Source organism: Triturus cristatus, chromosome 11 (genome assembly GCF_964204655.1).
Source record: "Triturus cristatus chromosome 11, aTriCri1.1, whole genome shotgun sequence".
NCBI lineage: Eukaryota > Metazoa > Chordata > Amphibia > Caudata > Salamandridae > Triturus > Triturus cristatus.
In genome coordinates this window covers 1,160,724,927-1,160,741,738 of record NC_140594.1, presented here as the reverse complement: position 1 = coordinate 1,160,741,738, position 16,812 = coordinate 1,160,724,927, and the positions used below count along the sequence as shown (strand labels likewise).

Here is a 16,812-nt window from a genome sequence, read left to right as displayed (position 1 = left end):
CAGGACAAATATAAACTAGATCCACTTGAATTCTACAACTTCCTAAAAATAAAATCTGCTTTGATTAAAGCGAAACTGTCAAACTCACCTCCTTCCCTCCCGCAATATATATCAAAATTGTACAAGTTGGGCCACCAGGTCTCCTGGATTTATAAGTTAATATGCCCACAACAGTCTACCCTTAACAAGAAGCTCACATCCTTCTGGGAGTCACACTCCTCTCTCCCGATTTCAGAGAAAAACTGGTCCAAAACTTTGAACTCCGTTATGAGGAACAAGATCAGCCCAGTACTCTCCCAGACGAAGTTCTGGTTATTACATAAGGCATACTGGACACCGGGCCGACTATCCTCACATAAAATACGTGAAGCCCCCACCTGCTGGAACTGCAATGATAAAATAGGTGATCTGGAGCACTTATTAATTCAATGGGAATGCATGATACCCTTTTGGGATAAGATTTTCGAATTCATATCTAATCTCTTCTCATGCACCCCTAGTAGAGACCTATTGATGCTAGTATTCGGTTTCCTCCGAGCAAAATCACTAAATGAAAGGGACGAGGCACTCCTGGACCTACTTCTGATGGCTGCGGTTAAGATCATTCTCAACAATTGGAAGGACACGCGCAAAGCATCCTTTAAATGTTGGTTGAATTTAGTATCCAACCTGAGAGGGGCTGACAACACAGCTCTCCAGAACCCACCTTGGAAACCCCCATCAGGCACAAGAGGGACACTCTTGACCTCTACTTCAGCACACACAAGCCGCCGTGAAACTCTACAGCCCAGTTTTGCTACTCCTTCCCACAGAATACTCACACTAAGGTTTGTTCAACCAGGTACACTTTAACACTATATAGTCATTATGGTTCATACTGTGGTCTGATCCCTGAGCAAAGATAACCCCTCGCTGTTTAATTAAAAATACCTTGCGACACCGATATTCTGATGATAACTCTTGTCAATCTGAGGCAAGTGCTACTTATGTATAAAAACTATATGCTACAATACCCAACTGATGCCTCAATGCATGTTTTTTTTATTTATTGTCTATATATTTTATTTACTCTCATTTATCTACTTCTTATGTCCCTTCAAATGTAGTATTGCATATATATATATTTTTTTGGGAAACAACCAATAAAAATCGTTTTGAACAAAAAAAAAATGAATTTGATCGACAGGCATCTCTCATCGCTGCGGGACCTCCTTCGCTGCAGTTGCCTTCCTAGAGTCCTTTTACTCATTTAGCCACGCTGATACTCAGATGTGAACAGAATGGAGTCGGTGCTGTTGAAAGACGGGCTCTGGGAAGTACTGTTCCTGAGAACGTAGGGGCCTGGCAAAGACGACGTTTGGGGGCAACACTTCCTCAACAAAAGAGATATGGTTGGTCTCCATCAGTGTGAGGTCATTAGTTAGTTTATGAAGGGAACATTCATTGGGGGGACAAGATTATAGGCACGTCAAAACTCTAAAGTTGGCACAGCCACTTCTCACTATTCAAATGGGGGGGGGGGCATTCTATTCCACTAATTGGTTCACGGACAACAAAAGGTCATATAGATGTTTAACCCCGAGCACTGACCCTCAAGAGGCAGGCTACTCCCTAGTCTCAATTGTGCCCCGTATCAATAGCTGTTACTCCGTGGTGATGGCGAACACTATCACGGTGCAGTTATGCTATTGTTAGAGTTCTGAATAAAGGTCATATTAGACTCAAGAAACATGCACATGCACTTATACTCACCCCACAATCATTAGCTCCATCTCCACACATTCCTACATAGTAACTGTAACAAAAGATAACAGTGCTTGAATTTTAAGATTTTTACATGTGCTTTTTAACTAATAATAATGCAATCATGGTCATACAGCTGACGCAAATGCTTTTCACTTTGGCATCTTAATGAATGGGGAGCTAATCCCAAAGTACAAAGACCCATGCCTAAACCAGGGGCCATATTAAATAAGTGCCCCAGGAGCTCAATGGACGTTTGCACCTGCTTTGCGTACCCCAGGGCACTTTGGTATTACAGAAGGAGCTGCAGACGCTTGTGCGGCCTCTTCGGTAATACCGAAAGAGCTGGTGCACATAAAGTGCCAGTGCTATCTTCAGGGGATGTTCCCTCATTTGCATGGGGCATGCCCCATGTATATGAGGGGATTCCTTTGCCTCAGTGCCCACGTCATATTACAAATGCCTGCGTAGAGGCAATGAAGCTATCAGGAGGCGCAACTACCTAAAGGTACTGCACTTTCAGAGTTCCCCCTGATTGCAATCCTTTGGCGGGGAAAAGGGTGTCCCGTGGATCCCCACACATCTCCGTTCAGGCGGGTGCAATCACTCACTATACCCACCAGCAAGGGAATCTCTGTTCCCCCTTCAAAGTGCAGGCAGGTTGCCGCTTGCACTGTGAAAACATCAAGTGGCTTCAAAGCACCGCTCCATTTTTCACATGAATGCGCTGCCCCCGAGGGTAGCATGAGTTTGAGACTGCCCTGGGGACAGCGCATTCATCATAATATGGCACATTTTCCTTCATTGCACTGAGAAAACATTTTAAAAAGTGTGCCCAGCACAATGAAGCTAAATGTGCTTCATGTATAGTACGGCCCCAGGATGTGCTGTTTTCACACCAAGTACTTTGCGAATGTGAATGCTATGTGCAATGCAACTTGTCTATACAGTTTGTATCAAAATTCAATATTACCAGTGGATAGGAAAACAACCTACTTAATCAATCAATCAATCAATCAGGGTTTTGTAAAGCACAATACTCACCCGTTAGGGTCTCAAGGCGCTGGGTGTGGGTGTGAGCAGCTCCGTTGGGATAATTCAAAGAGGCAGGTCTTGAGGTCCTTCTTGAATTGGTGCAGTGTCGGGCTTCGCTTGAGGTGTAGGGGGAGTTAGTTCCAGTTCCTGGTTGCGAGGTAGGAGAAGGACCTTCCACCTCATCTGGTCCCATGGAAGCGTGGGACAGTGGTTAGGGAGAGGTCGCCTGAGCAGAGGTATTTGTTGGGGGCATGGAAGGAGATGTGATCGTTGAGGTATTGGGGTCCGTGTTGTGGGTTGTGGAGGGCCCTGGTACGTGTGTGTGAGTAGCTTGAAAGTTATTCATCTGATGGGGAGCCAGTAGATGTGGCAGAGGTGTTGGGTGATGTGGTTGTGCCATGGGATATCGAGGATTAGTCTAGGCCTGGGCGGTGAACTCTGTTATGTTCGCGGAGATTGCAGAGTTTTCTGACCTCCGCGCTTGGCAGAGCTTGCGGAGTGCAGAAAACTCTACTCTGCATAGTGCAGCAGAGTTTTTTCCCTGCTCCCGAATGGTAAGTTCGTGAGCGCGAGCTGCAGCTCAGGTAGAATTTCTACCCGAGCGGCAGAAAAACCAGCACGAACAACACTGCACTCCGCCACTTGCGGAACTTTGCAGAGTTTTTTTGTCACTTTGCGTAGTTCCCTGTAGCAAAACTCCATGAACTATGCCCATCCCTGGATTAGTCTGGCTGCGGCCTTCTGGATGGTCTGGAGTTTGCGGAGGAGGTTTTTGTTGATTCCAGCATAGAGAGCGTTGCCGTAGTCCAGTCTGCTGATGACGAGTGTGTGAGTGACGGGTTTCCTGGAGTATGAAGATGCATAAAACTATCCCCCACCTTTTCCTTTTTGGGACTTCTCTACCGGCAGCCTGATTGCTGTCACTGTGTCACGCCGACTCTGGCAGACTACATTGGCCAGTCTTCCACCCGGTATGAAAACTTCACTGTCCTAGTTGACCTTAACCTCCATGCTGACAAGCCTTTGTGTACTCATAGTGCACATATTTTACCGACCCTTGCTGGTTTCAATCTCGTCCATTTGGTCTCCTCCCCTACACAAAAAGGCGGACACTTGCTTGACCTCATCTGCTCAAATATGTGGGAGGTGAAAGTCGACAGGCTGATACAGATTATCTGGTCAGACCACTACCTTGTTCCTTTCCGACTCCCCATGATGGCCACTCCTAGGGCCACAGTTCGATCTAAGGAATTATGAGGGACTGGAACAAGGTCACCCCAGAGACACAATGCTCTGTACTGGACGGCTCTAGGCCTATCCTTACGGACAACCCCGACCACGATACTGTGAGCCTGAATACTTGGCTGACGGCTGCGTTTGATAAACTGGCCCCCCTGAGATCTGTTAGCTCTACTAGAGCTATGCCATCTGCACCTTGGTTCTCATAGGAAATTAGATGCAAACAAAGCGAATGCAAGAGACTGGAACGTAAGTGGAGAAAGTCCTATGCTCAAAAGGCTAAAATCATATATAAAAATGCCCTGAAAAAATGCCATAAATTCCTTAATATCAAAAGAAGGGACTTTCTGGCTGATCACATCGCCAGTGAAAAAAGCGTCTCTGGGAAAGTGTTCAAAAACGTGAAAGCTTTCACCAATCCTACAGTACTTGTGCATGAAGCTCGACCATCCTTGGACCTGTGCACTAGCCTCTCAAATTATTTCGAAGATAAAATTGTGCAGATCTATGCCTCTTCTCCCTTGCTTACCGACTCCAGCGCTGTGGGGTGCTCCCATGGCCCCAACATGAACCAGCCTGTGTTTCCCTCTTTTTCCATGATTCTCGCAGAAGCGTCTCTGGAAGAACTGTGGAGATGCAAATCCGGGATGCCAGGGGACCCTTACCCAGCCCTGCAGTTCAGGCTATTAGCCGATTGGCTTAACTCGGTCCTCAACCCCATGTGGAATTCTTCATTGAGGCTGGGGATTGTCCCTGCAGCCTGAAAACACGCCTATCTTGTACCTATCCTGAAGAAACCCAATGCTGACCCGGAAGTAGCCAGTAACTTTAGGCATATCCCATTACTATCAGCGCTGGCTAAAATACTGGAGAAATTGGTCCATCTTCAACTTGCGGACTTTGTGGAAGCCAATAAGCTGCTACATGACTCTCAATCTGGCTTCCGCACAGGGTACAGCACAGAATCAGTGCTGATCGAAGTAGCAGATTCCATCCCCCTGTCTGTGGATGATGGCTCATCTGCCATGCTAGTGCTCCTCGACCTGTCGGCAGCGTATGATACTGTGTCACACTCGATCCTGCTAAACAGACTGAAACAGATAAGTATCCAGAGGCTGGCATTAGAGTGGATTTCCTCCTACCTCCACAGCCACGACCAACAAGTCTTTCTTCACCCGTACACCTCCCCTGTAAAACCGCTCAAATGTAGAGTCCCTCAAGTCTCTGCCATGAGCCCTCTACTTTTCAATATTTACTTGACACCTTTGGCGGCTCTCATAGCTAAGAGTGGGGTCAAGGTGATATCCTACACGGATGACATGCAGCTGATGTTTTTCTTTAGAGATCAATCCGCTGCAACTTTTGATTCTTTCAGAGATTGCCTTAAAGACATGGCAACCTGGATAAACGGGAACTTCCTAAAGCTTAATTCCGATAAAACTGAGGTTCTATTTTTTAACCAAACCTCCCCCCCCCTCCTGCAGGCTTATGGTGGCCTGGAGAACTCAGCATTCCTCCGAGGCAGAAAGACTCAGTTAAAAACCTTGGTGTCAGATGAGACAAAGATCTGACCCTGTCGGCCCAAGTCCGTCAAGTCTCGGCGGCCCGTTTTGGGAAAATGAGATCCATCTGAAAATTCCTAGATTTTCTGTCGGATGACAGCCATAGAATGGTGGTTCATGCTCTTGTAACCTCTCATCTCGACTATGCCAATGGTCTCTATCTGGGCTTGCCCAGGTCTCTGATCAGAAAGCTGAAAATGGTGCAGAATGCGGTGGCAGGGCTAGTCCGTAAGGTTTTGTTGCGCCATCACCTCTCGCCCAATCTCAAACAACTCCATTGGCTACCAGTCGCCAGGAGAATCAAATTCAAGGCCCTAACAATTGCGTTTCGGGCCTACCAGGGCAGGGGCCCTAGCTACCTGAAGAAGAGACTGCACCCTTACTTCCAGGAGCGGTCCTTATGGTCCAACAATAAACGCTACCTCACTGTCCCTCGCTTTTCCAAAGCTAGGCGGGGGGGGGGGGGCAAATCGTTCTCAGTAGGAACCACCAAACTATGGAATGACTTGCCTCTCCACCTACGATTATTGAACTCGGAGCAAGAGTTTAGAATGACACTGAAAACCTGGCTCTTTAAGCAAAGGAATTAGCTGCCCTGTTCCCCTTCTCTGTTTCCCTCCGCATTAGCGCTGGGGACACCTCGTTTGAGGTAGCTGTGCACTTTATAAATGCCATTTATTATTACTTATTATTATTATTAATTATTACTATCTACTTGAATGTCTTGCGTAGTATGCTTAGGGTGTTGAAGCATGCGGTGGAGACGGCGTTGATCCGGCGATTCATGCTGAATGATGAGTCCAGTATGATGCCGAGGTTACGTTCATGTCCTTTTGGGGTGGGTGGGTTTCTAAGGGCGGGGGCTACCAGGTGTCATCCCATGCAGAGGGGGTGGAGCCGAGGATGAGGACTTCTGTTTTCTCCAAGTTGAGTTTCAGGCAGCCTTTCCTCATCCAGGCTGCGACAGCTTTCATCCCTTCTTGGAAATTGTGCCTGATGATGTCGGGTCCCTTGGTGAGGGAGAGGATGAGCTGGGTGTCATCGGCGAAGGAGACAATGTTGTGCCCATGGTTTCTGACGATGGTTGCGTGGGAGGCCATTTAGATGTTGAAGAGGGTAGGGCTGAGGGAGGATCCTTGATGTACTCTGCATCTGATCTCTGTTGGTACTGAGAGGAAGGGTGGAAGTCTTATTCTCTGTGTTCTGCCTGAGAGACATGATCGTAACCGGTGTAAGGCCTTTCATTGGATGCAGGCGTCGTGTTGTCTGGTGGGTAGAGTGCAGTGGGAGATGGTGTTGAAGGTTGCTGATAGGTCCAGGAGGATGATGGCTGCCATTTGGCCTTGGTCCAGGATGGAGCGGATGCCCTCAGTGGCAGCGAGAAGGGCGGTTTTGGTGCTGTGGTTGCTGTTGAATCCGGATTAAAAGGTGTCTAAGATGTTATTGATTTCAATGAAGTGTGCTAGCTGGGTGTTGATGGCCTTTTCGATGACTTTGGCTGCAAATTGAAGTAGTGATATGGGCCTGTAATGCTTGAGGTCCATCGGGTCTGCGGAGGGCTTCTTTAGGAGTCGGTTGACTTTTGTGCTCATCCAGTTGTCGGGGAGTGTGGCTGTCCTGAGGGAGTAGTTGATGGTTCGACGTAGCTTGGGTGTGATGACAGTAGCGGCCCTGTGGAAGATGTGTGGTGGGCAGGGGTCAGAAGGTGCTATGGAGAACACAATTTATAAACACTTAGCATGTAAATGTAGGGATAGTGGCCGGCAATAGTGCGCAGACTTGCATCCTATCATTTGCTTTCCCACACAGAAACATGCGTATTTAAGGCACCCATGTAGATTGAAGGAATGCTTCATTTGGCAAAGCACTCGGGAGGCCACTCCTGCTCCCTCCGAGGCTGATTCCATGATTCCCATGGGGATGATTCTCAAGGGGAAGCTGACTTACAGAGACAGATTACTCTTTTCAAATCAAATACCACTACCTTTGAGGTGTCACAATCTGAGTACTAGTTACAGAGCACTGATGCATTCCATTGCAACCCTCAAACAGGAAGGAGTACCCCCTTCAAAGTGCCGTCTGTGTGCAGTTTATATTGGGTCAAAAAGCTCCTTTCCCCAGACTGAGAGACTTGTCTGATTCATAAAAGGGGTTTTGCACCATTGGAAACACTTTTTTGCAGACTCAAACCCTGTGATTTTTGCAAATTGCAGGGTTTGCTATAACAAAATTGGTTTGTACTTTGTGAAAGCTCACAGTAGAAATTGTGTAAGACTTGATTGTTGAAATTAAAATTAACATACATAAAGTTACAGTAGAAATAAAATGGTGAATAGTTCCCAAAAAGTGTTATTTTGAATACAGTTGCTTTATGCCCTAAGGTAGCTTGCCTGATATCTGAAGCCATTTACTGGATCCCATCTCACCAATCTTGCTCTCCCTCATCCAGCTTCCCATAGAGTTGATTCAAATTATTGTGTATTGTTTATATGGCCATACACGAGATTCCCCTAGGTATCTATCTGACCGTGAAGACTCCAGACACTTCCTACTATCTCAGAACAGTAAACTTAAGACATCTGCAATGCAGAGCTCTTTCACCAAATTTTGGATCATTTTTTGTTTCATAGTTCCTAAATGTTTTCCTGACCATCCTAGGCTGCCGAGGCCACCCTCCATGGTCCATGAGGCTGCCCGAGGCCATCCCGCTGGTCACTAGTCAGACGAGGCCACCCCCCCAGTTCACAAGGCTGCCCGAGACCACCCTAGGCTGCTGAGGCCACCCTACATGGTCCATGAGGCTGCCCGAGGCCATCCTGCCAGTCACTGGTCAGACGAGGCCACGTCCCCTGGTTCACTAGGCTGCCCGAGACCACCCTAGGCTACTGAGGGCACCCTCCATGGTTCATGAGGCTGCCCGGGGCCATCCTGGCGGTCACTGGTCAGACGAGGCCACGCCCCCTGGTTCACTAGTCTGCCCGAGACCACCCTAGGTTGCGAGGCCACCCTCCATGGTCCAGGATGCTGCCCAAGGCCATCCTGCCGGTCACTGGTCAGACGAGGCCACGCCCCCTGGTTCACTAGTCTACCCGAGACCACCCTAGGCTGCCGAGGCTACCCTCCATGGTCCATGGTCCATGAGGCTGCCCGAGGCCACCCTGCCAGTCACTAGTCAGACAAGGCCACCCCCCTGGTTCACTAGGTTGCCCGAGACCACCCTAGGCTGCTGAGGGCACCCTCCATGGTCCATGAGGCTGCCCAAGGCCATCCTGCCGGTCATTAGTCAGATGAGACCACCCCCCCACCCCCGGTTCACTAGGCTGCCGAGGCCACCCTCCATGGTCCATGAGGCTGCCCGAGGCCATCCCACTGGTCACTAGTCAGACGAGGCCACCCCCCCCAGTTCACAAGGCTGCCCGAGACCACCCTAGGCTGCTGAGGTCACCCTACATGGTCCATGAGGCTGCCCAAGGCCATCCTGCCGGTCACTGGTCAGACGAGGCCACGCCCCCTGGTTCACTAGTCTGCCCGAGACCACCCTAGGATGCGAGGCCACCCTCCATGGTCCATGAGGCTGCCCGAGGCCACCCCACCGGTCACTAGTCTGACGAGGCCACCCCTCCCCAGTTCACTAGGCTGACCGAGACCACCCTAGGCTGCTGAGGCCCCCCTCCATGGTCCATGAGGCTGCCTGAGGTCATCCTTCCGGTCACTAGTCAGACAAGACCACCCCCCACCCCCGGTTCACTAGGGAGCCCGAGACCACCCTAGGCTGCCGAGGCTACCCTCCATGGTCCATGAGGCTGCCCGAGGCCATCCCGCCGGTCACTAGTCAGACGAGGCTACCCCCCTTTTCACTAGGCTGCCTGAGACCACTCTAGGCTGCTGAGGCCACCCTCCATGATCCATGAGGCTGCCCGAGGCAATCCCACCAGTCACTAGTTGTAGGAGAGTAGGATCTGCTTCACATGCGTACCCCAACGTTTTGCTGGTGTTTCACTGTTTTTTTACCTTAGTCTGGCTGTGGCCCTGCTAATCAGGACCACAGCCTAGCTGCTTCCTCTCTAAAATGGTTTCCATGAACATTAGGTACATTCCTAATTGGATTCTGGAGTGCCTTATAAGCCCCTAGTATATGGTATGCTTTGTACCTAGGGCATAGGTACCTCAGAGGCCTACCAGGGGCTAAAGTATGTATTATGCAACCCCTGGGAAGCACTCCAAAATGACACCACAGGTCTGCTACTGCAGCCTGGGTAAGGTGGTGCTTGCACCCCTTACTGTGGTATAGGCTACTGTTGAAGTCCAAGAAGAACAGGCAAACTCCAAGGCAGGTAAGAACAAGGACCTTTATTTTGATCATCCACTCTCCTCTTCAGTCACAGTCACAGTTCTCAACATTCTATTTTGAACTCTCAGGGAAGATTCTAAGAAACAGGAAAATGGAGGGGGGCGGAATGTACCACAAAAGGGGAATAGCAAATACAATGAGATTACAACAGCTACCTATATCACTACCATTGCACACACATATAAAACCTATAAGTCACTCCTATGGCAGGCCTTAACAATCCTGAAGGCAGAGTGCTTGGTTTTTATGTGAGAGGGTGCCCCTGCACGAGCAGAGCCCCTCTGCAGCATTCGGAGTACCTCCTCTGATGCTGTTTGTAGTGCAGCCTGACCATATACTCTTAAGTGCATTGTAACCTTGCCGTAAATGCTAACTTTGGACTGACTGCACGGAAACATGCCGTGTTTGGTGTCAAATGCTTTGAAATACTACCCCCCCCCCCCGCCAGTTCTGGCAGCGGGGATAGCAGAAGGAGAGACATGTTCACACTGGTCTACCCGGTAAAGACTTTCTACAGCCCTGGCTTCACAAAATGGATGCCACTGCCACAGACACAGGTCTGGACTCCTGCTGCTGACCGAAACTCCAGCATGGGAGGTCTGGATAGGTTTCCTGTCCCAGGGTGGTGTAACCAGTAACCACCTCCCTAGACAGGCAGATGTGTATTGGGGCTGGGCGGGATGCACTCTGGTGCTTTGAAGTCCTGCACTGGGGGCACACTTGATGTCCCTGTGCATAGTCCAGTTCAAACCGGTTGCAGGGGCTACCTGCCCCAGCTCTGGCGTGAAACTGGACAAAGGAAATGGGTGTAACCACCCCTCTTTTCAAACCCTCCCACAGGTGGGTCCCTAGAGTATGTCCAACCCCCAAACTTTGTATAAGTATGGGAACCCAGTCCTTGCGACTTTAGATTACCCTGGATGAAACTCTGAAACATTTATCCTGGACCTTCGAAGTTCTACTTTAACTAGAAGACTGAAGAAATCTCCCTTGGGGTCAAGGAGTGACTCCCCTGCTTGGAAGGCACCAAAGAAGCAACTGTCCGGTCTGCAATTCTGAAGCTCCCGCCGTTCGCCGAAGTCTCTGCATCCCCAGAGGTAGATTTCCAGACTTCCCCGAGGCTATCCTGAGTCCACAGCAAAGCTGAGGCCTGTGGTTATCGTGGGTGACGTGGAACCATGACACCTGGACACCGTTATCTTTTACTGATCCATCATCTTCCTGGTCTTCCTCGAAGTTGTGCTTTGGGCTCCGAGTAGCCCCAGCCTTGAGCACCTCCTGCACTGAAGATTTCTGGCCTCCACTTCACGAGTGACCCGTGGGCCGGTTTCAAGTGTGACCGCTTGAGGCTCCTTCACGATTGCTAGCCCGTTGGCTAGTGGGTCCCCACGAAGGCGACTCCTCTTCTGATTGGGCTTTCCTAGTTGCTCCAGACATGCCCCGACTTACTCTTGCTGGGTGAGTCCGACGTCCTTTTTCTATTTCCACGTGACTTGCCGTTGCCAAGGCTTGTTGGGGCCAATCTTGTCGACGAAGCCGCAGCCCTCGGCAGACTTCGTGGGACAGCTCGAATACAGCTCCTGGTTGTCGTCAACTCTCCTGGACCTCGTGGCTGAAGAGTCAAGACACCTGACAACTCACCTGAAGCACCCGACATCTGTGGGCATTGGACTATCGTGCCCTTGGTCACTGGTAAGTGACCCAGACACTGTCCCCTCTGCTTTCAGGTTACTTCCATCCTAGATCCAGGCTTGGATCTCTCCGGACACTTCTCCTCTTCACGGCAGCAGCACTTCCTGAGCAGCTTCCATTGAAAACAGTGACCCAACACCATTTGGCAACTATGCACCAGGCTTCCCTGGATGAGGTAACTCGAGTACTCCGGTGCTCCCATGGGTGTTGGCTCTAGACACTTCTAAGCCCAAAAGGGTTCTCTCGTAGTCATCCTCTTAAACTCATAATTTCCAACCGCGACTTTCCCCATAGAAGTAAACGGCGATTCGCGTCTGTGTTCTCACACTGCACGCATCCCCGTAGGTCCCCTGTGTCACTACCTTGGGTGGTTCCTTGTGGTCCAAGCACTTCTACAGGCTCTAGGCCTTATGTCTAGTTCAGTCGTGGTTCTTATACCACTTTATTGGTATATCGTTTGGTAAGCCCCAAGGGCCCAAACGTGCATTTGTGCTTTTACTGTTGAATACTGACTTGTAACTTAAGTACTTCGAACTCCAGCCTCATAAATAGACTGGAGTGGTGTGTTTTATCTTAAATACACTATTTTAAATATATCCCTGGTGTGGTTGTCTTTTCATTTGGTCATTCAAGAGATTATAGACTGGTAAAACAAGCTGCTTTACATTCCTTAAAGACTTAGCCTGGATGCTGCTCTCCATAGCTATCACTAGGATAGCTTTCAATAAAGGTTGTCTTTAACCTATCACCATAAGGGGTTGTTTGGACTGATACAAGGTGCCCACTATAATTAGTGGACAGCATCTATCAGGCCAACTTCTCACACTAGTCAGACGAGAAAACCCACCTCCCAGTTCACTAGGCAGCCCGAGACCACCCTAGGCTGCTGAGGCCACCCTCCATGGTCCATGAGACTGCCCAAGGCAATCACACCAGTCACTAGTCAGACGAGGCCACCCACCCCCCCGGATCAGTAGGCAGCCCGAGACCACCCTAGGCTGCTGAGGCCACCTTCATTGTTCATGAGACTGCCCAAGGCCATGCCGCCGTCACTAGTCAGACAAGGCCACCCCCTTTTTCACTAGGCTGCCCGAGATCACCCTAGGTTGCGAGGCCACGCTCCATGGTCCATGAGGCTGCCCGAGGCCACCCTGACAGTCACTAGTCAGACAAGGCCACCCCTCCCCAGTTCACTAGGCTGACAAGACCACCCTCGGCTGCTGAGGCCAGCCTCCATGGTCCATGAGGCTGCCCGAGACCATCCCACCGGTCACTAGTCAGATGAGGCCATCCCCCCTGTTCACTAGGCTGCCTGAGACCTCCCTAGGCTGCTGAGGCCACCCTCCATGGTCCATGAGACTGCCCGAGGCCATCCCACCAGTCACTAGTCAGACGAGGCAACCCACCTCCCGGTTCACTAGGCAGCCCGAGACCACCCTAGGTTGCTGAGGCCACCCTCCATGGTCCCTGAGGTTGTCCAAGGCCATGCCGCCAGTCACTAGTCAGATGAAGCTACCCCCCCGGTTCGCTGGGCTGCCCGAGACCACTCTAGGCTACCGAGGCCACCCTCCATGGTCCATGAGGCTGCACGAGGGCACCATCCCTGGTCCACCCAGCAGCCTGAGGCCACAGTCCCTGGTCCATGTGGCTGCCCGAGGCCACTGTCCTTGGTCCACTAGGCTGCCATAGGCTGCGTATCTACCTCTGAAGGCAGCCAAGACCTTGACTGTCAATCTATTTCCCTTTCACCCCCAAGTGCAGGGTCCTTCCCCAGGCTGTGACCATGGCGCTTGCTGTTTGGGCTTCCTGATCGGGTCATCAGAGCCCACTTCTCCGAAGCTTCACAGCCTTGGGTGCAACCTCTGACACGGGGGCCTCGGATCATGCTGTACGGCCAGCAGGACTGCTGGAGCATGTAAGAACTCATAGAATCACTGAGACCAGTCAGAGCTGCAGTCTCACAGGACCCTCTCCAGCTGCAGACACTTTACAGTGTCCAGTCCAACCAAGGGTTGAGCTCTCCTGCGGCCTGGCTGACTCCAACACATATGTGCAGTCAGTGAGGCTGGGGTGAAGTCTGTCCGTCTATTTCACTGGCTAGACAGCACTAAATCCATGAGCGGGAGTCAGGAGATACTGATAATAGCAGCACCACTAATCCCAAAGCTGCCAATGGGGAGCAAACTAATGCTGCTGAATGTGGTGCCTGTCCGTCACCCAGGCTGCACTGTGCTTCCTGCTGCAGGGGACAGTGCCTGTCCATCACCCAGGCTGCGCTTCCTGCTGCAGAGGACAGTGACTCTCCATCACCCAGGCTGTGCTTCCTTCTGCAGGTGACAGTGCCTGTCCATCACCCAGGCTGCACTGCGCTTCCTGCTGCAGGGGACAGTGCCTGTCCATCACTCAGGCTGCACTGCGCTTCCTGCTGCAGGGGACAGTGCCTGTCTATCACCCAGGCTGCACTGCGCTTCTTGCTGCAGGAGACAGTGTCTGTCCATCACCCAGGCTGCACTGCGCTTCCTGCTGCAGGGGACAGTGCCTGTCCATCACCCAGGATGCACTGTGCTTCCTGCTGCAGAGGACAGTGACTCTCCATCACCCAGGCTGTGCTTCCTGCTGCAGGTGACAGTGCATGTCCATCACCCAGGCTGCACTGCGCTTCCTGCTGCAGGGGACAGTGCCTGTCCGTCACCCAGGCTGCAATGCGCTTCCTGCTGCAGGGGACAGTGCCCGTCCATCACCCAGGATGCACTGTGCTTCCTGCTGCAGAGGACAGTGACTCTCCATCACCCAGGCTGTGCTTCCTGCTGCAGGTGACAGTGCATGTCCATCACCCAGGCTGAAATGCGCTTCCTGCTGCAGGGGACAGTGCCTGTCCGTCACCCAGGCTCCAAGGCGCTTCCTGCTGCAGGGGACAGTGCCCGTCCATCACCCAGGCTGCACTGCACTTCCTGCTGCAGGGGACAGTGCCCGTCCATCACCCAGGCTGCACTGTGCTTCCTGCTGCAGGGGACAGTGCCTGTCTATCACCCAGGCTGCACTGCGCTTCCTGCTGCAGAGGACAGTGACTCTCCATCACCCAGGCTGTGCTTCCTGCTGCAGGTGACAGTGCATGTCCATCACCCAGGCTGCACTGCACTTCCTGCTGCAGAGGACAGTGCCTGTCCATCACCCAGGCTGCACTGCGCTTCCTGCTGCATGGGACAGTGCCTGTCCATCACCCAGACTGCACTGCGCTTCCTGCTGCAGGGGACAGTGCCTGTCCATCACCCGGGCTGCACTGTGCTTCCTGCTGCAGAGGACAGTGCTTATCCAACACCCAGGCTGTGCTTCCTGCTGCAGATAACAGTGCCTGTCCATCACCCAGGCTGCACTGCGCTTCCTGCTGCAGGGGACAGTGCCTGTCCATCATCCAGGCTGCAATGCGCTTCCTGCTGCAGGGGACAGTGCCTGTCCATCACCCAGGCTGCACTGCGCTTCCTGCTGCAGGGGACAGTGCCTGTCCATCACCCAGGCTACAATGCGCTTCCTGCTTCAGGGGACAGTGCCTGTTCATCACCCAGGCTGCACTGCGCTTCCTGCTGTAGGGGACAGTGCCTGTCCATCACCCAGGCTGCACTGTGCTTCCTGCTGCAGGGGTCAGTGCCTGTCTATCACCCAGGCTGCACTGCGCTTCCTTCTGCAGGGGACAGTGCCTGTCTATCACCCAGGCTGCACTGTGCTTCATGCTGCAGGGGACAGTGCCTGTCCATCACTCAGGCTGCACTGCGCTTCCTGCTGCAGAGGACAGTGACTCTCCATCACCCAGGCTGTGCTTCCTGCTGCAGGTGACAGTGCATGTCCATCACCCAGGCTGCACTGCAGTTCCTGCTGCAGGGGACAGAGCCTGTCCATCACCCAGGCTGCACTGCGCTTCCTGCTGCAGAGGACAGTGCCTGTCCATCACCCAGACTGCACTGCACTTCCTGCTGCAGGTGACACTGCCTATCCATCACCCAGGCTGCACTGCGCTTCCCGCTGCAGGGGACAGTGCCTGTCCATCACCCAGGCTGCACTGCGCTTCCTGCTGCAGAGGACAGTGCCTCTCCATCACCTAGGCTATGCTTCCTGCTGCAGGGGACAGTGCCTGCCCATCACCCAGGCTGCACTGCGCTTCCTGCTGCAGGGGACAGTGCCTGTCCATCACCCAGACTGCACTGCACTTCCTGCTGCAGGGGACAGTGCCTGTCCATCACCCAGGCTGCACTGTGCTTCCTGCTGCAGGGGACAGTGCCTGTCCATCACCCAGGCTGCACTGCGCTTCCTGCTGCAGAGGACAGTGACTCTCCATCACCCAGGCTGTTCTTCCTGCTGCAGGTGACAGTGCATGTCCATCACCCAGGCTGCACTGAACTTCCTGCTGCAGGGAACAGTGCCTGTCCATCACCCAGGCTGCACTGCACTTCCTGCTGCAGGGGACAGTGCCTGTCCATCACCCAGGCTGCACTGTGCTTCCTGCTGCAGGGGACAGTGCCTGTCCATCACCCAGGCTGCACTGCGCTTCCTGCTGCAGAGGACAGTGACTCTCCATCACCCAGGCTGTGCTTCCTGCTGCAGGTGACAGTGCATGTCCATCACCCAGGCTGCACTGAACTTCCTGCTGCAGGGAACAGTGCCTGTCCATCACCCAGGCTGCACTGCGCTTCCTGCTGCAGGGGACAGTGCCTGTCCATCACCCAGGCTGCACTGCGCTTCCTGCTGCAGAGGGCAGTGCTTATCCAACACCCAGGCTGTGCTTCCTGCTGCAGGTGACAGTGCATGTCCATCACCCAGGCTGCACTGCACTTCCTGCTGCAGGGGACAGTGCCTGTCCATCACCCAGGCTGCACTGCGCTTCCTGCTGCAGGGGACAGTGCCTGTCCATCACCCAGGCTGCACTGTGCTTCCTGCTGCAGGGGACAGTGCCTGTCCTTCACCCAGGATGCCCTGCACTTCCTGGTGCAGGGGACAGTGCCTGTCCATCACCCAGGCTGCAGTGCGCTTCCTGCTGCAGAGGACAGTGCCTGTCCATCACCCAGGCTGCCCTGCACTTCCTGGTGCAGGGGACAGTGCCTCTCCATCACCCAGGCTGTGTTTCCTGCTGCAGGTGACGGTGCATGTCCATCACCCAGGCTGCCCTGTGCTTCCTGCTGCAGCGGAGGCTGTGCTGCA

General features: G+C 52.4%; 1 protein-coding gene across 1 annotated transcript in view; it reads right to left on the bottom strand.

Moving 5' to 3' along the window:
• The window catches only part of LOC146788637 (putative cation-transporting ATPase 13A5), a 452,938-nt gene that overhangs the window by 144,694 nt on the left and 291,432 nt on the right, over window positions 1-16,812 (bottom strand). The window contains exon 22 of the mRNA XM_085635829.1: window positions 1,753-1,795. Within this exon, the coding sequence (XP_085491955.1) occupies window positions 1,753-1,795 (43 nt within the window). The remainder of the gene's footprint in view (window positions 1-1,752; window positions 1,796-16,812) is intronic.